At 40.9% G+C, this 23,090-nt stretch overlaps 2 protein-coding genes and 1 long non-coding RNA gene across 7 annotated transcripts; 1 reads left to right on the forward strand and 2 right to left on the reverse strand.

Annotated features, from left to right (window-relative positions):
- Positions 1–10,153: 10,153 nt before the first annotated feature.
- LOC122047113 lies at positions 10,154–13,363 on the reverse strand. The gene is made up of 3 exons (XR_006130481.1): positions 12,967–13,363; positions 12,637–12,853; positions 10,154–10,337 (listed from the first exon to the last, which is right to left on the reverse strand). It is a non-coding gene; the product is annotated as an uncharacterized LOC122047113 (long non-coding RNA).
- Positions 13,364–13,462: 99 nt separating this feature from the next.
- LOC122047099 (mitochondrial import inner membrane translocase subunit Tim9) lies at positions 13,463–17,699 on the forward strand. Of its 3 annotated transcripts, none has more exons than XM_042608151.1 (3): positions 13,463–13,546; positions 13,665–13,811; positions 17,282–17,699. In XM_042608151.1, exons 2-3 carry the CDS (start codon positions 13,717–13,719, stop codon positions 17,466–17,468), a joined length of 282 nt encoding a protein of 93 aa, XP_042464085.1. In that variant the 5' UTR covers positions 13,463–13,546; positions 13,665–13,716; the 3' UTR covers positions 17,469–17,699. The 3 variants fall into 3 exon arrangements, with proteins under 3 accessions (XP_042464085.1, XP_042464093.1, XP_042464101.1); XM_042608159.1 differs by having other exon boundaries at positions 13,478–13,546; positions 13,710–13,811; XM_042608167.1 differs by lacking the exon at positions 13,463–13,546 and adding an exon at positions 13,579–13,632 and having other exon boundaries at positions 13,710–13,811.
- A 309-nt stretch (positions 17,700–18,008) lies between these two features.
- Positions 18,009–19,927, reverse strand: LOC122047084 (transcription factor AS1-like). Of its 3 annotated transcripts, none has more exons than XM_042608142.1 (2): positions 19,727–19,927; positions 18,009–19,264 (listed from the first exon to the last, which is right to left on the reverse strand). In XM_042608142.1, the coding sequence occupies exon 2, from the start codon at positions 19,172–19,174 to the stop codon at positions 18,155–18,157; it is 1,020 nt and encodes a 339-aa protein (XP_042464076.1). In that variant the 5' UTR covers positions 19,175–19,264; positions 19,727–19,927; the 3' UTR covers positions 18,009–18,154. The 3 variants fall into 3 exon arrangements, with proteins under 3 accessions (XP_042464076.1, XP_042464068.1, XP_042464060.1); XM_042608134.1 differs by having other exon boundaries at positions 18,009–19,269; XM_042608126.1 differs by having other exon boundaries at positions 18,009–19,314.
- Between the last annotated feature and the right edge of the window lie 3,163 nt (positions 19,928–23,090).

Consider the following 23,090-nt stretch of genomic DNA (forward strand, 5'->3'; position numbering starts at 1 on the left):
GAACATCTTGAGTCTTCAAATCCACGAACAGTATAGGTAGCTTCAAAACCTCGGATAGCAACAGAAGCTTCAAAACCACGGACATCCAAAACCAGCGGACAACAAACTCCTCACGGGCAACAACCACTTCAACTTCTACATAAGTCCACAAAACGATAAACATGAATTTGAATCTTCCGCAACATTCTATCAATATCAAGAGTCATTCCCTCATAGCGACATCTGTTACGGGATTCCCACAAAACATATATCATGCAAGAAACTCCAAAATACCGAGCTATCATTTTCTGACTTGCACCTTTGTAGTACTGACCGAGAATGTGAAATAGCTCCACCACTGAGTTAACATCATGATTTCTCTAGCCAACTTCTCACCATGTTCCAAAGAGCACATGTGACAGGGCACTCAAAGAACAAGTGATCATTCGACTCGTCTTGGTCGTGGCAAAGCACACATGTCTTGTTTTCCCCATATGACAAACTATCGGTTGTTTGTAGCCTCCCATGACAAGTAACCAAAGAATGAATCGATGCTTCGGCATAATCTCCGGTCTCCAAACCAATGATACCCACGACACTTCAGAACCTCTCGGCATAAAGAAGTCATATGCATTTGCTGTCCCATTGGTCCCCGTTGCAAACCACTCAACCATCAATCTGTTCGCCTCTCCACTTCCACTTGTAGCCCTTTGGATTTTGTTTCGAATGCCCACAAGTCTTTTGATAAGCGGAGAGTCCGAGGCTTTGATCCCCCATTTCCAAAAATTAACCCCTTTGAAATAATAATGGTGTACCCATCTTACCCATAGCGAATCCACATTAGTTTAGATCTCTCATAGTGTTTTGCTAAGAAGAGTCTCATTCCATGTATGAAGGTCGTGAAGTCCATAACCACCATCTTGTTTCGAAAGACATAAAGCGACCCAAGAAATAGGAGGATGCTTTAAAGATCACACAAATGCACGACATATAGTTTTGATCTTGTCAATGACACCACCAGGAATGAGGAGCATAGAAAGCCAATAACACTCCACTCCTTGAAGCATCGTCTTCACCAACTCCAAGTGCCCCGCATGAGATAAGATATGTTTTGGCCAAGAATTAATTTTCTTTGTAATAGTATCAAGTAATGACCCATAATTTGCAATCCGCAATTTCTCTGTCGCTAGTGGAATCCCCAAGTACCGGAATGAAAATGTACCCTCTTGGAACCCAATAAGTTGAAGCAATCGGTCCTTTATTCTATCATCAATCCCCGCCATATACATATGAGACTTCAATGAATTAGCCCGAAGTTCTGCTTCATTGCCAAAAACCTCCAAACAATCCGCCAGTACTTTTATTGAGGACTCATCGGCCCGTGCAAACAACATAAAATCATTGGCATAAGCAAGATGTGTGATACCGACCTCTTTACACATAGGATGAAAGTGAAAAAAAAAGCATCAAGGAAGTGACTTGCAACCTACAAGATAATACCTCTATGCACAAATCGAAAAGTAGAGGATATAGGGGGTCGCCTTGCCTTAGACCTTAACGCCCACTAAAAAATCCATAGATACCACCATTTATGGAAATAGAGTAAGAGACCGTAGTTACACACTCCCTAATCCATCCACAATATCGTTGGGGAAAATCAAAACCAACGAGAGCCTCCATAAGAAAATCTCAATCTACTGTATCAAAAGCCTTCTGTAAATCAACCTTGATCATACATCTCGGGGATATTCTTTTGCACACATACTTCCATAGCAACTCCTGAGTGAGATTAATGTTATCACCAATAGAACGCCCCTTGACAAAAGCAGCTTGCGCCAGATCCAACAAGTCCCCCAAAACTCTTGCTAACCGGCCAGCCAATACCTTTGCAATGACTTTATAGAACACATTGCAATAGGAGATAGGCCGATAATCCGTAACCTTCGGGGCATGATCCGCCTTTGGCACCAAGGATATCAATGAGTGATTCCACTGTTTAAGGAGCTCACCACTTAGAAAAAAATTTTGGACAACTGCAATAAAATCTGGCCTAACAATATCCCAAGATGAAGTGAAAAATTTTGTTTCATATCCATCCGGGCCCGGTGCCTTGTCGCTCCCGATGTCATATAAGGCGGCTTTAATTTCCTCCACCTCCACCGGCCTGATTAAGTCCGCAGATTGGCCATGAGTGAGTTTTCTTCCAGGAAATCCACCGCTGTCCATAGGGTTACATGCTACCTTTTGCCTAAGTAGACCATGAAAGAAGCCCACAAATTCATCTGCCACTTCACCCAAGCTAGTTGTTTGGTCCCCATTATGCTTTGTGAGTGTAATAATTACATTTCTCTTATTATTGCACTTCATCACATCATGGAAGAATTTAGTACACTTATCAGAACTTCTTAAGTAAACATTTTTCTCACGCTGCTAATAAAACTGTTTCTCCGCTTCCGCAAGTAGAGTGGTCTTCCTCCGTATATGATCATAGTTAATGGAAATTGTTCCTCCTGCTAGGACCCCTCTCTGTATCTCTTCTAAATATGCAGTTGCTCTTCTTGCCTTCTCTGAAATGTGCCCAAAATTATTTTTATTCAACTCTCGCAACTTGCTCTTCAAACGGGTCATCTTTGCTTTAAGAATATATATTAAGCATTCCCAAAAATCGTCGTTGACCAAGAGTCCGACACAAGCTCGGTGAAACCTTCTTTGAGTGACAACATATTAAGGAACTTGAAAGGTCGGTTTGAGGGTCGATCTTTCGCTAGAGTATGCACGATGGTACAAGAGTGGTCCGAGAGACACCCGGGCGCCGTAAACTCCGCATAAGCATCAAAATCTGTCAATAGCCAAAAAGAATTCACCAAAGCTCTATCCAATTTATAAGAAACTGTACCATTGTTCAAGTGAGTCGACAACCAATGGAGCGAAGATTCACCAAACCACATACTTGAGTAAAAATTTGAAAATCTCGCATTTCATAATTAGTGACTGGAGAGCCCCCTTGTCTATCCAATGTTGATATAATAGAATTAAAATCACCAAGAATCAACCATGGCGCAAATATAGATCCTCCAAGGTACGTAAGGGACTCCCATAACGCCCTCCGAGCAACAATAGAATGAAGCCCATAAACAAATATCACTAAGAAATCCCTCCCGGAGACTCGACACTGAACCCGACAATGAATAAATTGTTCGGTGATCAAGAGAATATCCATATCAACTTTGTGTAAGTCCCAAAGAAGCAGCATACGACCATGATTAGACATATCAAAATTATGTACACGCCTCATACCTGAAAATCGCCGATGCATAATAAGAACAAGAGAGGCCCCATCCAGCTTCGTCTCCAATAACGCCATCATTTGAATATCTTTCTGCTTGAGAAGGTGATGCACCCCTCCATGTGTTTAGGGACTTGTGAAAGCCTCTAATGTTCTAAGCAGCTATCTTCATTTGACACCTTCCGCTCGGGCTGCTCGGACCCGTAGTTGTCGTCCACTTTGTAGGGGTGCTATACTTCCAGTCACTTCCTTACTCTTCCCTTTATGTCTCACCGAATCAACCTGAGAGGATGCTGAAGAAGTTGATCCAGTGTCACGAATGCAGCCGAGGATGATGGTGCCGAAGATGATGGTGCCGAGGATCAAGTTGCACCACTACTATCTGTTTGGGACCGATGATCCTCTGAAGAGAAAGATGCCTCCTTGCTACTTGAAAACTCCGGTATAGTAGACAACTCCTCTGCATTCGCCGCCTCTTCATGATGTACATACTGTGCATCCACCTCATTAAGATCTAAGGGATGTACAACTGCCACAGGCTTAGGACTATGCACCACCAAAATTGCTAAATCATTTTGTGCCACTGGATCCTCCATATTTTGCGGTTGTTGTCTTGGTTGTCATGCCCGACTTCTGGATCTCGGTTTTGATCTCCTTCTACCCCAGTAACCTATTGATTTAGATCTTGCCCTCCTTGCGCGAGGCAGACCGCCACAGTCTTCTTTCCGGTGACCAATCTTCTTACAAGTCTCACAATATTCAGGCATCATTTCATAAACGATTCTGAGATCAAGCTGCACTCTGGTAGGTAATGTGATTGGAACCTCTTAAATTCTATCCTCAATGACCGGAACCTCCACCAAAAGAAGAGCATACTCTAGCCGCTCCCTTAATCGTGTCAAGCTATCCGTGTATAAAGGCTTGCCTACCTCCGAACCAATCATACCCAAGACCTTCTGTGACCAACAATCCGGTGGTAAACCATGGATTTGTATCCAAGCTGGAACAAGCCGACCACCTTCATGGAAGAGAAAACACCTTGGCATAATCTTCAGAAAAATGGGAACTCCAAAAGCAATGTAAGACCCTCCCTGTAAGACCCTATCGCGATCCTCTTTTGTATCAAAACGGTAGACCACCCATCCACTTTTATGCATAAAGAATTTGTAGTGAACCTTCCACTGGTTGGTTATTGCATAGACTACATTTCTTCCTGGATGTTGCCCCATGAAACAACCAATGAGACAAAAGCCCAGGGCGTCCTCAATATCATCAAAATCGATAGATAGTCTCTCGCCTTTAGCTTCATATTACTCCAGAGACACGTCAGATGTTGGCTTTCGATTGTTTCTGAATAAACTTGCCCAAGTTTTCGTCTTTTGCACCTCCTGTGCCGGTTGTGTAGGTGGAACAACCTCTGGCAACCCATCCTTTTGATTATCACTATCTATAGCCACCGGTATTGGATCCGACATTACTTCCTCCACTGATGCATTCTCCTTCACGTTGGTGATCTCACTAGCAACCTCCGTCACCTTACTTCCTTGTTCATCCACCTCAGCACCGCTTTTGGTATTAGAAGCATGATCGGCAAAAGCATCCTTCACAGATTGGGCCACCTCACCAATTGGAGAGTCCACTTCATGAAAATCATTGGTTGCCAAGTTGACCGCTTCAATGTGGCTGAAACGTTGCTCTTCATATGAGGAAAATTGCATTTCATGTGCTTGACTCAAGGGAGAATATTTGAGCCCCTTTTTCTTTTTTCCCATTGTGGAAAGTGGACACCTAAGCACACTTCAATGAAATTAGCTTCCAAACAAAAGCCACCGAATAAGGATATGTCGTTCAAGATTTGCCAATCAATGGGAAGAAATTTGGCAAGTAATTAATGCAATGAAATGTCGTCCAAGATTTGCCAATCAATGGGAACATATTTGGCAAGTAATTAATGTAATGAATGCAAATTCATGAAAATATGTGACGTTGAAGACTTTCCTTCCTTGGCAAAACTTGTCCGGAGATGAATACTTTCCTTCTTTGGCAAAACTTGGCCGGAGATGACCACCACCTGAGTTCACCACCGAGAAAAGTTGCTCCTTCAGAAATCACCAACCACTTTGAACAATGGCTGTAGAACTCAGATCTAGAGGCCAACGAAACGAGAAAGAGAAAACTGAAAAGAGAGAATCAAGAGAGGAAAGAAATCTAACGGACGGAAAAGGGGGAGGGGGGAATGAAAGCGCTCACACAGATCGCCGAAGAGTGATTCCGGTGTTTCACCAACCTCCAATCAACTTCTCTCTAGAAATTCTAGAGAGACGACAAAGCTTCTCTCTCTAACTGGTGGTGCATGACTGAGAGCTCTTTCACGATGGCAAAAGGCGAATACGCTCGCCCCCAGCGCCCCCGCCAACCCGTCCCAGGGCCAGCACGGAGGAGATAAATCACGGGCGGCTACTAGCATTTGGAATAGTGACTAGCACATAAGGACTGAGAGCTCTTTCACAAAAAAAAAGTGGAACCCCTACATCAGCGACCTCCCTAGAGCCGGTCCCACGGATATGGAGGGAGGTAAATGCAGGTATACAACTGAAAGCACATGGTCGGGATGCTAACCCCAGGCAATGACATCCCGAGGATCGAACTCTGGATCTCTCGATCACAAAACCATGTGCCCCAGCTATGCTACTGTTGGGTTTTTCGGGCCGCGAAAACCGCTTTTCGCATCGCGGAAACCCCGAATCGCCCAAGCCACGGATCTCGTGCAAGGTAAAACTTTCAAAAAATATGAGTACGAGTTTAAAACACGATCGACTCTTAGATCTACGAGGGAAAAACATTTACCCTTGATGCGTGCCCTTCGTAATCCCGCAACGTCCAAAAGGTAGCCGGATCTCGAGACCGTCAAGCGAACGGTCCTCTAGCGGTATCCACACGAACAAGGAGTGGTCTTCTACCACTCAAAGATGGAGAGGAGAACCCACAAGTGTGCTAGCACTTTCTAGGGCTCTCGGATTGGATCTAAAAGGTGAGAAAGGAGAGAAGGGAAAAAGGAACTCACACACTCCTCTAGGTACTCTCCTTTTGTGACCTTCACACCACCTAGTTGCTCGGAATCAACTCTCACTTCTTCTCCACCATGAAGCCACGACCATCAGCAAGCTAGAGAGAGGGAGAAGCACCCAAGGAAGAAGAAGCATTGAACACCATTCAAATTGCCACCAAATGAAACCCTCTCCTCACTTAGTGTGGCCGGCCACCACATGTGTAACCCCCCACATTAATGTGGCCGGCCACATTAAGAGGATTAATGGTGTGTAACCTCCATGAGGTGGCACACAATTATATAAGGGGATGATGTGGCATGCCATGTAGGATGAGTCATCCTCATGATGTGTCAATTCATCAAGTCAAAACTTGATGTGTCAACCTCTATTTGGTCAAGTCAAACTTGACCAATGCTCTTCCTTGTTGAGTTAAATCCAAGCTTTGATTCAAGTCAATTTTAATTTAATGAATCTCAATTCATTAATATAAATTGACTCATGAATCAAACTTAAATTAGACTCATTCAACAATTGAATCTAACTGAGTCTAACTCAATAAGTCTAATTTGAATCCAATCTTTGATTCATCATATGAATCTAATCCTATTGGTTCATCATATGAACCTAATCTCCATGCACATGTTCTTTGTGTGTGACCCAATAGGTTCTTGTAACGTTGGCAATGTTATAAACTCCTTTAAAAACATAAGCAATGAGCGGCATCTAGCAATACATCATTGCTACCCAAGTTACAAGAAATGTTGAGATCCAACATCACCTTGTGACTACTAATTGTGACTCCTCACAATATGTGACAAGTGTCCTTCTATCCTAGACATCTAGATTGATCAATGTGAGGCATAGACCGTGTCATCCTCTGACCAATCTAAATCTTGAACTTCGAGTAGACTCACTCAATCAAATGAGCTCAATATTTCATATTGACTCATTTGGGTATGACCATACACTTCGTGGTCTCACTCTATCAAGAATATCGATGTCTCTCCCGTCATATATGAGGGATAGATCCCATCTACATCACTCACATCCCTCTGCATAATTTGTTATATACTCAGTAATCGCCTTTATAGTCCACCCAGTTACGGGTGACGTTTGACGAAACTAAAGTACATAACTCCTTATGTAGGGATCCATGGTGACTTCAGGTCTAAGGACTAATAGTCATACTAATAGCCACATGAGAAAGTATATGACACTCATATAATGATTCATGATACTTTCTCATGGCGGGTCATTCAGTATACATTCTCTAATGCATACCCATGTGTCAGCTTGATATCTCTATATCCATGACTTGTGAGATCAAGTCATCGAGCTGACCTACATGCTAGTCTTATTGTATTAACATTGTCCCTGAATGTTAATACTCGACTAGGAATGATTTAGAGTAGTGTTCCCTATATCATCTCACTATCGATTCAACTAATCGATTGATATAGGTATGAACCTTCTACTCAAGGACGCTATTATACTTAGTCTATTTGGCACTAATACAAATAAGTATAATAACCAAACAAATGCCTTTATTAATATACAAGAATATGATATACATGAGTCCATACAATCATCAAATGATTGGCTCTAGGGCTTTAACTAACAGCTACGCCCTCGGGACAACTGAGAGCTCTTTCATGTGACAAAAGGCGATTTGCTCGCCCCCAGCACTGAGAGCTCTTTCATTGTTCTATGGATGGTGATGCATGACTGAGAGCTCTTTCCTGATAGTTCATTCAAGTAATAGTAAAAGATTGAGAAGAAGACAACAACAAATGCATAAATAAAAATTACAGTATAGCTCGAAATACCTGTCGCGGATCTAAATTTGATCAATCATGATCGACATTCTCATCTGGTCCTCTTTGGGAAGAGACCCTAGATCTTTTAGCATGCTCTCATCCATCGCTTTGCTGCCATATTGCCGTCGTGAGGGAAAGGGAACAAAGCCTCCAATATGCGGACCATAAGAAGGGGCTTTAATACTACGCTCGCATGGTACAAGAGAATGAGAATCGGATTGAGATCTAATCTGATTTGGTCGTATATGTGCGGTGTCAAGTGGGATCAGGGTCGGATCCGGATTGGATTTACGGGATAAATAGAGGGACGTTGATTCAACCTGCATGTCATGTAAAAAATAAAGAGACGTTGACCCTAAACGCCCCACGTAACTGGACCCATAGTCATTTGTAAAAGATAAATTAGGAAACCAAAACTAAGCCCTATGTGAGAGGACATTTTTCTCCGTTTTTATCAAGATTCAACCTTAATCAGTTGATTGATTATAACAATTCTACTATAGGATGATCAATTATCCTTGGACGACTTGTCCTACTAGATCACATCATAGATGGAGTTGCTCAACTTTAACTCATCATTGCGCTAGATTTCTCTTTGTTTACTCTATGCGGCGCCGTATAAAAGTTGATAGTAAATTAATTGGAATAGAGAAATAAAGTTAGTTATAATCTTAACATCTTACTAATTTAGTAAGATGTTGGCATTTTACTAAATAATTTTAGTAAAACTCAAAATAAAATTATATAATATTATTTTTTATACTAAAAATAATTTTAAAATTTAATAATATTTTTCTCTAATTATTTTTATATTAAAAAATATACACTATTATGATGTTCTTTAGTTCTCACATTTTAAAATTAATAATATTATGAGTAAAAAAGTTTCTATAAATATTTTGAGTCATTAATTTAACTAAGATCAAGTATAATATTTTTTTTATCAATTTAATATCTAATATAAAAAAATAAATTAAGTTTTTTTTTATGAGTGAGAATATGTTATAGTAGTTTACTGTTGAAAATCTTGTATTATTTCATGGGCCCTAATATACTTTTAAAGACATGAAGCGACTACAAAGTAGTGGAAATGTCCAGTTAAAATTGTAGCCCAATGATATAAGAATGCAAAGGGAGCAGATCTCCTGATAAAAAAAAATGAATTACTTGTAATTATGATTGGATATTGGTTACGATTCCTCCTTAAATTTATCATCCCCACTAGATTATAATTCGGATCGAAACGGATAGCCAAATGCCACCCGGACAGCCAAAGACCACCCCATGCTCAGTACCCAATAACCTGGACACTTACTCACTTCCAGCGACCTCCGGACGACTTCCGACCGCTCGCTTCGACCTAAATTATAATCTAATGAGAAGAGTAACCTAAGGAGGGATTACAACCAAAAGCGACCAAATTGTAGCCACAACTCAATCGTAATTACAAACACTCCATCCCTTAATTTTTTTTTTTTTTTTATGAACGAAGCTCTCCTGAGTTTTTTTTTTTGGAATGTTGAGGGTAGGGAGTTAAAGCACATTTCTTTTGCTTCGTATTCACAAAAGTCTAAGATTAATCTGTATATTTATTAGAAAACACATTTTATTTGAGAGAAAAATAAAGAAGGGCCATAAAATAAAAAGGAGCCCTTATTAATTATTATCCTTTTCTTTTAATGATATTTGTTTTATTTTTATTTTTTAAAAAATTAAAACAACACCATTCTTATTAAATATAGAGTAGGTATTATAATATATAAAAATAAATTGTTTCATTTTGATAAAAACAAATTTAAAGATGGGGTCCATTCAAATTAAAGGTCCAGATAAGTGGACCATCCCCTGATCCGCAATTTGTGGATCAAGAGATCCCTGCTGAAATTAATATCCAAGGCAGACCATGCCGCATGGGCATCATATCCGACAAAGAAAACACAAAATATCAATTCAGTGTTCCTTGGACCTACCTTTTCTTAGAAAATTAAGCCTTTTAACGCGAGAACAAAAACAAGTAAATATATCGTGAAAAAAATCCATATATTTTCCTTTTCGACAGAAACGAAACTCAGCAAGTAGGATTTATACTCTCCATTCTGAAAATTCTATAGTCACTAGTTGCACAAAACATACAGTTAGAGTAGATCAGCCTTTTAAGAAGAGCACTCAGACGAGGAGGAATCTTTCCGAGAGATGGCTGCCGGTCTGCAGATTGATTAAAGCAAAAACATAGTTCCCGAATTTCATGAAATTATCAATTATAAACAGATTAGTCCACAAGATAAGAAATAACTGAAGGGGAAAATACAAGAAGTATCCACAATGAATTCATTGATTAATCTGATTTTAGGTCTCAAGTTTAGACTTCTATACTGGCAAAGCTGAAATCTTGTTTGCAAAGCTCACAGATGTCATATTAAACTTCACTATTAAGACAAGCTTTAGAAGCAACGGAGAAAGAATTTCTAACTAGTAAAACAAGGCACAATCGAAGACAATGGGTCAAGGCCAAGTTATTTCCAAAAATAATAGAAGCCATAAAGCACAATTCAGAAAACTAGAAAGTCATTCAAAAAAGTCCACATCACAATTAGCAGAAAAACAAATAGATGGCTACCGATTGACCAAACTGCATCATCCATATATTTGCATATTATGACTGAACTATATCTAACGAACTAAAATTCAATAAATCCATTATCCCCAGCAAATGTGTTATCAGCTGTCCATAATTGACTGTTTATCGGACTCTTGATATTCAAAAAATAGATTCTGGGGTTACATCTAAGAAACTGAGGGTATTAATGAAACTGAAAAACACACCTCTTTTATGCTAATGCTGACAGATACAACTCCAACACAAAAAGACTGAAATTATATCTAGATTTCACTCCAGTAGCATAGTGTTTTCCTACTTTTTCTTTTTGTTTCTAGGCATGTGTGATTAGTGATTACAGAAAGTCTTTTTGTTTCCTAAGTTACATGTGTAATCAGTGCTTCTATAAAGTAATTATGTTGATAAGAATATGAATGATAATGTAGTTACAAGTATTTAGAACCATAGCGAGTCTGATAAATGAATTGTCTATAATTGATGTACATCAAGAGTCAGCTCAGCACCCATGTTTTTCACATTATCTAATATAATGTCACTTGTTGCATATTATTTCAGATGGTATTTTGCTATTTGGTCATAATGCAAAAAAGGAACTTCTAAGTAGAATAAATTGAATATATGAAATGTAGTTGCGAAAAACAAGAAAATGATTGAAAGAATGATTAAGATGACTGAATATAGAATTCCTATAACATAGAGCTTTTAGATATCTTAAATCTATTAGTCATCAAGGAAATATCGATCAAGATAACATTACGAGAATAAAGAATGATTGAAATGAAGAAAACGTTTTAGAGTTTTTGTGATCATTGTATACCCTTAGCCTAAAAATAAAAAGTTCATAAGACAGATATAAGCATACTTCATTATCTGTGATACAGAAACTCTGCTCTGCACTTTATTGTTTCAATACAGTTTTAAAAAGAAAAAAAAAAGCTGAGAGTGATTAGATATAGATTCAATATATGATAAAAGGAGCGGGAAATAAAGATGGTATGAACGCGCTCAATGACTAAATTTTATAATTAGTGAAGATCAATAAAAGTGAAAGGTGTAAAGGATGAAGGGATACACTGAGAACTTGATTTAATATATGAAAATTCATTTAATTAATTTAAAAATCATTATCCATAGATCTCAATAGAGGGATGACGATGATTGAGATCTCAGAACTTCCATCATTTGACAGTTCAAAAATTATGTGAATTAACACCTGAATTTTAAAAGCTTATCTAATATGATTTCACTCTTGATTTGAAAAAGAAACAACAAAAGAAAAAAGAAGCAAAAGTTACTATAGGAAATTCTTTTTTTTTCTGAGGAATGAAAGGTTAAACTTTACATACTTTCATGGATAGTATGTGCAAGTTTTTTAGACTAATCAATTAGATGTCTAGATGTATATATATTTGATTTTTCATATATGCACACACATAACCAAATAATCTTGAAATTCACAACCAGTGAAATTTCTTGAAAAAACTTATAAACCAAAATTCAACTACTTAGATCCACAAAAATTAAATAATATATGGTCTGTTTAGTAGATTAGAAATTGTGCATGCAATGGATTTGCTCCTAAAGGAAACATACAAACAAACAAATAAAGGAGTAAGCCATTTGCTGCATGGATCGATCAACAAAAAGTAGCAACACAATGGAAAGAATTAACAATAACTAAACAATCCTTATGAGCCCATCGTCTACTAAAGCATGCTCATTAGCACACATCCTTATTTGAATACAATATGCACGACTGAAAAGCTTATACTGAAAACAAAAACCGATAACAGCTAACCGATACATCTAATGCGACAGGAAAAAACGAGTATTTAGAAAATCTGATACCAAATATGAGAATTCAAAAAAAAAAAAAATGCTACTCACCTCCAAGCTTCCTAGAATTTGAACCTTTCCTGTAGAGACTAGAGACTTCTTTGTCTCCTTGTCTGTTCGCATTTCGAACACTATGATGATGAAGAAGGTGGACAAAAGAGAAGAATGAAACATATTCGTCATGACATACAGTCCTGTTATCCTCGAAGAAATCAGCGATAGAGGAACCAATCATCCTATGAAGCGCAAGCAACAGAGCCGGTAACATCTGATACAACAGAGAACCAGAGTAAGAAAGAAGAGGGGGAGAATACAATTGAAACCATAATTGATAAACCCTAGAGAATTATGTATTACAAATCCTTGCCCTAATCAACAAACCTGTGAACCCTTGCACTAATTGATCCGGTTATACATACAATTCGCTGTAGCACCTGGAGGGAAGAATCAAAAACTGGAACTGCTCCACCGATCGGTTCTATGAATCGCCTAGACCCCCTCCACCTCCCCATCCCAGCGAGTCAAGGTCGAAGAGGAGAATCGATTCTAAAACAGTCGATTCCGCGACGTAATACTCCTCGATCCGCTGCGTATCAACTGAAGAACCGGGCAGAGAGGGAGGTGGAGACGACAGTTCGATTCATCGGGACTGGACTCCGGCCGATCCGAGCCGGGCGGACGGCGCACAGCGAACCGCCTGTGAGAAGGGAAGCAACCGGAACATTCGGTTCTTCCACCGAGAACCGGTTCAACGGAATTTTTGACCCGTAAACAAGGATTGGGCCGTGCTAATCAAAGAAACCAACGCGGATCGGTCACCGGTTTAGCCGGTCAGACCACAAACCCTCGCCCCCTCCTATAAATCTTCACCAAACCGAACCAAATCGCCTCCTCTCGATTTTTGGATTCTTTCGGCTCTGCAGCGAGCGAGCGAGCGAGCAACCGCGAGGCGAAAAGCCAAGTAAGTTCTCTACTTGTTTTGCTTTTTGGTTTCGTGCCTTTTTCTTTGTTCGTAGGCATTGCATTGCTCCTGGTGTCGCCGCTAGGGTTTGTAATAATCTCTGCTTGGGTTCTCACAGGTAAGATCTGATCGTCTCCGTTCCACTTTGTCTGCCTCTTTACAGCGAAGCGATGGACAAGAGCATGCTCGGAGATCTAGGCTCTCTTCCCGAAGAGGACCAGATGAGAATGTCGGCCATGATTGATCAGATCCAGATCCGCGATAGGTATTTCGAGCTATATTACAATTTTCATTTATGTATCTGGTTTTTGTCTTTTTTCAATCTTTTAATATTACTTGGACGAACTACTGGATAGATTGTAAATTAACTAAGCGTTAGTCAGAATGCTTTAAGCAGTGCTACACTCATCATCGACTCCGTTTGCTATCTCCTCTCAGCGCGTTAGAAACTGGCAAACATATACGCAGCTAGGTTGATCAATTGTTTCCTTCGTATGCTTATTTCTCGATGCCACAATAAACTATCAAGTATTCCCAATTGTCAATACAAGTGGCGAGGTTGTACATGTCAGTTGCTACTTTATCTATTAATAAGAAGTAACTCGAAAGTGCATTTGAACGCTTGTCTTTGCTGATGGTTTGTTATGGCTGAATCCCACGAACTGTTGAAGTGACCTATTACTAAGTAGCAAGATGAATTTTGGCGATTGACAGAATTTTGGCTTAAGAGGGTCATTTGTTGCAATTTCTGTGTTGATTTTTTTTTATTGTGCTCAACACATGAAGGAACAGTAGTGGACTGGTGTTTAAGGAATTGGATGCTGAACTTTTTTTCCTTTCGTTTTTAGAATTTGGTCATGACTAGAATGCAACAATAGTTACTGCACTACTTAGCTTGAAGTGTGATGAATTTACTTATCACATTCAATTTAAAGGAAGTTAGGATTTAGCCAAGAGAACGCCAAAAGATCCGATATTAGTTATCATATAAGTCTCTTGATGAGGTCTGTAAGTTGTTACGAATTGGGATTAGTTGACTTGGATCCTAGAACAAGAGGCTTTCTTTTCCTTGGCTAATGCTAGTAGAGGCATGCTATTACATATCTGTTCCACATGTCAGGTGCTGATTTGTTTGGTTGTTATTCTAGAAATATACCTTGTACTTTCCTTACCAGCTCTAAACACACACAGCAGGCTCTCGGTTTGCCTGCATTAGTTTGAATTTTGGTGCTGTAGTTCAACAGGAGTGGGGGTTGAAATTCATTTGACTATTAGTTCTGATGATCAGGTGATTTTGAACCTAGAAGTTTTACTGGTCTTTTGATGTAAGAATTAGGAAGCTCAAAAAAACATATTTTCATTTCATTGCCATCTCTTCTAAATGGCAGATTCATTTCATTGGATATTTCATTTACTTTTGATTGATAATTTCAATTATTCATGATCAAATAAATTGTATCAATTATTTTTCTTATCTTGTGAATTTTGGAGGGTTGAATGGATCTCTACTCTTAACGATTTTTCAAGTGTTGGGATTTATTGTGTTTTTCCTAAAAGCTGACACAAGTATTGTGGGTTGAAAAACCCGATCCTGAAATTTTTGTGAGAAAACCCAGGTTGGGTCAGGTTTCATGTTTATTTTTTTGCAGGTTTTATGTATTTTACATAGTATTTTGTGTGGATCGAAAAGCGTGCTAGAGGGGGATGAATAGCTCTTGTGATTTTTTCTCATTTATCATAAAGCAATAGAGAAAACACAGTGGAAATAAAGAAGTAAAAGAAGAACAAAAACCAAGCTAACACGTTTTTACTTGGTTCAGTGCAAGTGACGACTTCTACTTTAAGGTCCAAACTCGTTGAGTGTTTGTGCTGGGCAAGTCACTATAGCTCAAAGCATTATAGAGGAAATTTAAATTATAAAGTAAATGCAAATATTAAATTTACCGACAACTTTAAATATGTAGAGCTTTGGTGTTGTTTGTCAGATTAGCATTCGGTTGTTGTGGAGAGTTTTTCGAAGCAGTGTGCAAGTACAGAACTCGATGCGAATTAATTGTTCTTTGTGGGTGTTGAGCATTGCTTTTTTAAAGTGTTGAGAGCGTCCCCAACTTCATCTGAGATGCCTCCAAATGCAAATTTTATCCCATGCACTTCGAATTCTATAACCTCTGCAGATTGTGGTTTCTATCTACGCGAGTGTGCCTTCCAGGCACTTCGAGGCATCTCCAATGCGTTCTAGGGCGCCTCCCCATAGCGAAAACTTTATCCTCAAAGTTTATCTGCGCGAGGGCGACTTTGTCCTATCCAGGGTGCCTTCGCGCAGCTTCGCAGCGCCTCTGTGGCGCTTCCACGTAGCTCCATTGCGCTTTCGCGCAGCTCTGAGTCGCCTTAAGCACTGTTCACTCGAGGCTAACTTGTGTATTTTAGCTCTCGCAAAACAAAGTTAACACAATGTAAAATAGTATTTATTAATTAATTTGGCAGTCTTGGGATTGTCTGGTTCTGACTTTAAGATTTTTCATGAAATCCTAGGTCAAATCGACATTCTCAACGAGGAACGTGTCCTCACCTACTTCTTTCAGGGGTGTTACCTTTTGCCAAACATTCGTTTGGACTTTTGCTTAGCATCTGACCTTGATCTTCCTGACTTTTGCTAGACGTCCAATCCTCGATCCGCCTAGACTTTCGCCTGGTGTATACTACTCCTAGGACTTTTGTTCAATGTCCTCAATTTGCCAAGTCTTCTATCCAGTCCATCTGATCAGGATTTCATGCCCAATCGTCTCGATTAGGATTTGGTGCCCAATCTCTTAACCAGAACTTTGTGATCAATCTTTTGACCAGGACTTCGTTGTCTAGTCTCAACTAGGCAAGACTAGGTCTTGCGTGTACACTGAGATAAGCTTGTTAAATCACAACACAGTTTAACTTTGAATTATTTGTCATTATCAAAACCAGGTTTGGTTAGTTGGTACTTCCAGTACCAATATTTTGTAGATATCTGGTATATAAATGTATGGTATATATCATTTTTGGAAAGCAACTCAAACCTAAATTTTGAAATCATTGAATTTGAAACCCACCACTAGGGATTGTTAGGAGTTTGCATAAAGTTTGTACTATCACTAGGGGTTTGATATCTAGTTACGACCTATTAGGACTTTCTCACTTGCTAAGTATTTATTCATTCTTAACCTACTTGGACTTTCAATGCTAAGCATCTAGTCCTCTTAACCTGTCCAGACATTCTATGCCAACACTTATTGAACTTCTCTTTTGCCAACTCCTTATCGGACTTTCCATCTGTCAATTGCTTGTTGGACTTCTCCTTAAACAAATGTGCAGTCAACCTCAACCTATTCGGACATCATCTTATGTCATCTTATGTTAACATATTAGCCTACCTTAAAGTTACCTCGATTATATTGCCCACAATTGGATTGTGCCAACATATTTCAAATATCAAATCACAAACCTTCTTGTCTATCTGGATCAAGTTGCATTTGATTGCACCAACACAATCTGCCACTAGTGTATTGGCAAGTTGCTTTTAGAATCAGGCCATCGTTTATATTTTTTTGGTTAACTATCACACCTCATGCCTCATGATTTGCTTGTTTCTTACTGGGCTGCATATATCCTTTGAATTTCGATATTTCATTTACTGATATACAACTTATTGTTCCATCAATGATTAACTGGTCTCCTGTCTGATTATTCTTTGCGAACATGCAGTTTAAGAATGTACAATTCACTGGTCGAGAAGTGCTTTACTGACTGTGTAGACTCCTTCAAGCGTAAATCTCTCGACAAGCAAGAAGAAACATGCATCAAACGCTGTGCTGAGAAATTTCTGAAGCATTCCATGAGGGTCGGCATGAGATTCGCGGAGTTGAACCAGGGTGCTCCCACTCCTGATTAATGTAGTTAAAGCTGGTCATTTTCCTATATCACAGGTTTCTCGCTTCCCATAATCTTTGACTGCTGTGTTCTAGGAGAATTGAGTTCAGACTGAAATTATTTAAATTTACATTTGTCCGTCGGCGAGCTTCCGATTAGCTCAGCAGAGTTTGTTGCATTTTTTAGCACTAAGATTTGACCTATTAATTAATCTTATTATAAAATAAAGCTCAAGCAATTAGATCTTGCATCAGCCAAAATTAACTACCTTGATTGGGTTGGTGCTATTTGTTAAAGGGAAAATTTCTCTTTACTTTTTTTTTTCTTCTGAAAATTCCCTTCTGTCAGAGTAAACAAAAATATTGAACCAGAAATCGAAGGACACTTCATTCGGCAGGTTTAGTTTAATTTTGATATCTTAGATTCTAATTCACGAGTTGTTTTTTTTTTACCATGATAGGCCAAATATAACCAATGAGGATGTTGAAAGTCTAATTTTTGGAGACGATTCCTTTAGTTTTCTACCACGAACCAGGAGCTACTAGATGGCTGGTCGCTCTTCTAATCATGAAATAGAAAGATAGTATATATGGCATTACGATTCAAACAGCAACAATAGTACTTCTAAAGATAAGATTTAGGACTTGGCAAATGAAAGAGCAATGAAGACACCAGTAAAAAATTAGTCTCTGAGGTCGGCTTCTCTCTTCACCGACCGTTCATCTCCGCCGGAAGCCAGTGGCGGCCGCTCAGCTGCTCCAGAAACTTGCTCAGCCGCATATGCTTTGCGGCCCACTGATCTGCTAATTTTTGCTCCTTTGCCTCCGCGTCTTTCTTCAGCCCGGCAATCTGCTCCTTGTACTCTACCTCAATTCTCTCCAGCGCCGCCTTCTGCTCCTCCCTCAGCGCCCGCACCTTGGCCTCGATCTCCTCCAGCTTCTCCCTCCTTTTGCATGCCTTCTCCGTCTCCAGCTGCAGTTCCAGCCGCTTCAGTCTCCAAGCTGCTTCCTTTTTGTGTTCCATCCACGCCCGGTGCCCGTCCTCCAATTCCCTGCAGCACTCGACCAGCTCCGGCATGATATGTCCGCCTTCGATGCCATGCTGCGAGTTACCCAAACCCAATCTACCTTCGCCCCCCCGTTCAGCCTGAAGCCACGGCCTGGGAGACGGAGGCGTAACTGACGGCGAGAGCGTCAGAGTAACCGATGGCGGCGGTGGCGGAGGTCTGTGGCCGCCGGCGCCATTGTTCGCGAGCCACGGTGGGAGGAAAGGGGTGGCCATCAACAGCGGCGCGACCTGCTGCTCCTTGACTAGCTTCTCCGCAAAGCCCTCGAGGATGCGGTCGTACTTGCCTGGCTCGGCGGCGGAAGCAGAGGATTTCTCGATGATCTCCCGACGCTCCCTCTGCTGCTTCTCCCGGAAGACCTCCCACCACTTGCCTAGCCGCTTGGCGGTACGCCCAGGGATCTCGGCCGCGATCTTCTTCCACTTATTGCCGTGCTTGGCCTGCAGGCGAATGACGAGGTGCTGCTCCTCCTCGGTCAGCGACCCTTTCTTGATCCCGGGCTTGAGGTAGTTCTTCCACCTCTCCAAGCAGGATTTGGCGTCCCTATCAAGGGCAACGTTCATGCGCTGGGAAACGAGGTGCCACTCCCTGGCTCCATACTGCTTTACATAAGCACGCAATATGTCGTCCTCCTCGGCCTTCCACCTCTGTCTATCCTTCATTTGCTGACTTCCATTGCCATCTCTCCCGATACCTCATAACTTTGTGCTCTTTTTTTTTTTTTTAAAAAAAAAGTTCTTTTGATCCCCTTCCTGTTCTGGGCAAGGTTCAACAACACAATAATTATGCTAACATCTCAATCCTACAGAGTAACCAGATCAAGATCGTCAGTAAGAACGATGGAATTCAACATCAACACCTCTTGATTTTTAACGCAGTGGTTAGTGAAAGTTATATATACTCAACGGTAGTTGTTTTGTATTCAGCTGCGTCACAAGTTATCATTTTCTACAGCATATGATTCCAATAAGAAGCATCCAAACTTGTTTAGAGGAGACATAACAAATTAGTTCGGAATGGCACAGAAACATACAATTGTCCAAATCAAAGATTGTTCATTCCAACATTTTTTTGTCTCAAAGAAAGGACATCCAAAGCAGCTTATAGATTTGTTTGATAAATTTCTAGACTAAACGGATGGCGCAAGGCATGCAGAGTTATAGGAATAGAACAAGCCAAAACACACCAAAGAAAAGGAATCATTGAAGTCTTACGGCGGCCTTCCGATGATACTGAGAACCAAAGCAGAGCTCTTCACGCAGCAGAAGCAGCAGCAGAGACAGCGAGATGCAAGGAAGCGGAATGAATTTTCACCAAATGAGCAGAAGGTGGTCCGTAGGATAAAATATAGTGGAAGGAAAGGCGAAGGGTAGGGGAAGGAGGTGCGACAGCCGCGCAAAAGGAGCGCACGCGAGTGGGGAAGAAAAAAAAGACGAAAGGTGGGCGAGGAAGAGGACAGGGACTAAAAGACTAGTCACGTAGGACGACAAAAGACAGTGGGGAGGTGTAAGAACCGTGTCGGGGTGTTGACGTCAAAGAGGAATGTGATGCCATTCTCGTGCGTTTACGAGCTACTGGAGCCCTACCCTTTATGATCCATCTCCATATTGTGTCGATGAGGTAGCTAGCTGTGCCCCCTTCTTCTTCTCCAGTCTTTTTAATTACAAAATAGTAGTAAACTCCAAAGAGGAGGTTTTCCAATCAGAGTTAAAAGGTTCACTGCGTCTGAGATTTCTGTAGGATTTTTTGTAATCATCTTCGAGCATTAAATTGTTTTTAATATCTATTAAAACATGACAACACTAACTTTTGACCGCACGAGGTAAAAGACAAAGCAACCCAAAAAATGAGAAGGCGATCGCTTTAGTCCACTCGCTCACAAAAGCTGAAAAGGAACAGGCCAAATCATAGAGGGGGAGGGGAAGGGGGATCTGACATGACCGCTGGCAGTTGCCTCCTGGAGAGTGGCGCGTTACTTTCTTTCGTGCGATGCCTCGTCAGCCAAGTTTGTCACGGCGAGAAGAAGAACCATCGCTTCGCCATCGTCCTGCCTACGTGGGCGTGATGGGATGCTGCCCTTTTTGTTTTTGCAGGCAGCGATGGCGCTTAGTTTAGCTCCCTACTAATTAATCAGCTTTACTTTTATTTTTGGCAAAAGCTGCATGGTGTAATTACATCGCAGTGAGCGTAGTCGGTGTGCCCCGCAACGGACGGGATCTGTTGCTGTGGGGGCAAGTGGGCATCGGGCGCGGGCGTCGAGAGCGGCATTGGCTCAGTGGCGGTGTGGCAGGCAGAGCAGGCAAGGGGATGGCAGCAGTGCAGTGTGGGCATGGGTGGTGGGTTGGAGAGGAGGTAGTGCGTGTTTCGCGGCGGCAGCGGCAGGAAGAGGAGCAGTAGGAATGGAGGATAGAATAGGGAGGCTGGGCAGGCCAACTGGAGCGATGGGGACGCGACGACGCGCTATCTCCATCTGTGTTTGTTGGGTGGCATTCTTTTCTCATTTTTCTCTTTCTCTCTCTGACCCGCTCGGTGCTCGCCTTGGTGTCAGCGACTGGTTACGTCGCTCTCGGCTTCGGCGTGGATCCGGGTGCAGATTTGGATTCGGAGGGATGGCTCCGCTCTGCTCGTTTGTCTCCGCGTGTTTCAGGCTCGACTTCTGCGGAGATCGCCGGACCACTTTTGGAGCCATTTATATCTCACTCCTATTCAGTTGTACCAACTCCTGTCGTGTTGCAAATCCAACCAAAATAAATAAATAAATAACGTATAGGAGGGTTTTACAATTATCACAGCTGGTTTACCCGGATGAAATCAAGATGAAGACCAGAGAAATATATATATAGATTCCCGATATATTTCTTCTGGGCAGAATAGAGCTTTCCTTCACGGATTCGTACAAAAACCCTGTCTTTGCACTCACCTCTAGGAGATGCAAGTTTGGAAGAGTTGCGCCCATGGGCTCGGGTGCGATGGCACTCGATAAAAGCGAGTGTTTGATCATGGCTGCGGTTGATGAAGATGAGGGTCAATGGTGATGGCTGGAGCACTGTCAGGATTAGTAAGATGAAGGTTAAAGCGGGGAAAAAAACGAGAGGAGAGAATTATATTCTAATTCTTAACATGCAAAATATAAATTCGAAAGTGTTTCTAGATTTAATTTGCACGAGAACTTCAACTGCATTTTTGAGGAAAGCAACATAGAAGGTAGCTGTGGAAGATGAAATCGACTATGTACTGATGTTTACTCGCCAACGTGAACACGTCTAATGAATCTTTAAAGAGGATGGTCTTTGTGATTATGTAGGTGTGACACGATGTGTTATGAGTGGATCCAGTAGTGAGATGAAGGTTAAAGTCAAGATGAGATGATTAACAAGATTGGATGAGGTGACAATCAGGATCGAAGTTTAAGTAGATAGTCAAGTTGCTTTCACCGAGACTCAGCTTCTTACTCCTCAAAAGATAAAATATTCAATACGAAGTCGGTCAACCTTAAAATCGGTCGGACTTAAGTGACTTAGTGCTCCAGACCTCAGTGCCAAGATACACAGAATAAACCTGATAAGCTCCAGCAATAGTTGGGTATACGGGGCCCAACTTCTCGCTTCTACATGCATACGGGGCCCAACTTTCAACATATGGTCAGTCCGCCTAAGGGTCGGTCGATATACAGGGCATATTTCCCTTGCATCAATACGCCAACTCTCCGCATATGGACGAGCGACCCAAGGGATGGTCGGCTTTACAGGGCATAGTTCTCTATTTTTCAACATTAAGACAATTCTCATAATACGGTTAGTCAGTCTAAGAGTTGGTCAGACTGAAAGGACTTAATTCCTTATTTCTATTACCAATCTCGCATCATAAAGCAGATCAGCTATTATGTCAGTGGACTACCTCCAGGGGACAACATTGTCAAAGAATCGTAATAATCTGACAAAGAATAACAGCTACTTGTCAGAGAATATTCTGCTATACCCACGATGGAACCTTCGTATGAGCATGGTTATATGTCTTCCAGTAATTGACAGCAAATATTCTCAGCCGCTTCATTTATTGCGGAGGTTATAAAAGATAATTTATATACATGTAACCGAAGACTCCTTGAAGGATAACTGCACATCCTCCAAATTGTACATCTTTCATTACTCAACATATTCTGACAACAAATATTCACTGTCACCTCATTAATTGCAAAGGTTATGAGAGTCAGCATAAAAGGTGGTTCTCTTCGTTGGCAAAATAAGTAAAAAATGTCCTCACACCTTACACTACGCACATACATCTACTATTCATCTTATTCTCTACTTTTCGCTTGGCCACAGTATTGACTTGAGCATCAGAATTCCTACGTCAGGGACCCCCTCCCTGGTTCTCGCTTTAACACTTTCCTTTGCTCTCTTTGCAGTGTGCACAGGAAGAACTGCCCCGGAGGAGTGCCAAGTGTCATTTCTTCTCCGTCCAGAGTCTTCGCCCAGTCAACGACAGAGTCATCTACCTAGTGCGTCATCTCCAAGACTTTCAGTCAAGATCAAATTTGACGTCGTCTGTTGGAACTTCGCCTAAATTTGTTATGCA

Source organism: Zingiber officinale, chromosome 1B, assembly GCF_018446385.1.
Source record: "Zingiber officinale cultivar Zhangliang chromosome 1B, Zo_v1.1, whole genome shotgun sequence".
Classification (NCBI taxonomy): domain Eukaryota; kingdom Viridiplantae; phylum Streptophyta; class Magnoliopsida; order Zingiberales; family Zingiberaceae; genus Zingiber; species Zingiber officinale.

Excerpts from the sequence above, each read along its gene's own strand:
- LOC122047099 (XM_042608151.1), top strand. The coding sequence starts at position 13,717 with ATGGACAAGAGCATGCTCGGAGATCTAGGCTCTCTTCCCGAAGAGGAC. Across the intron at positions 13,812-17,281 it reads CAGATCCAGATCCGCGATAG|TTTAAGAATGTACAATTCAC; the intron begins GTATTTCGAGCT and ends GCGAACATGCAG.
- LOC122047084 (XM_042608142.1), bottom strand. The coding sequence starts at position 19,174 with ATGAAGGATAGACAGAGGTGGAAGGCCGAGGAGGACGACATATTGCGT.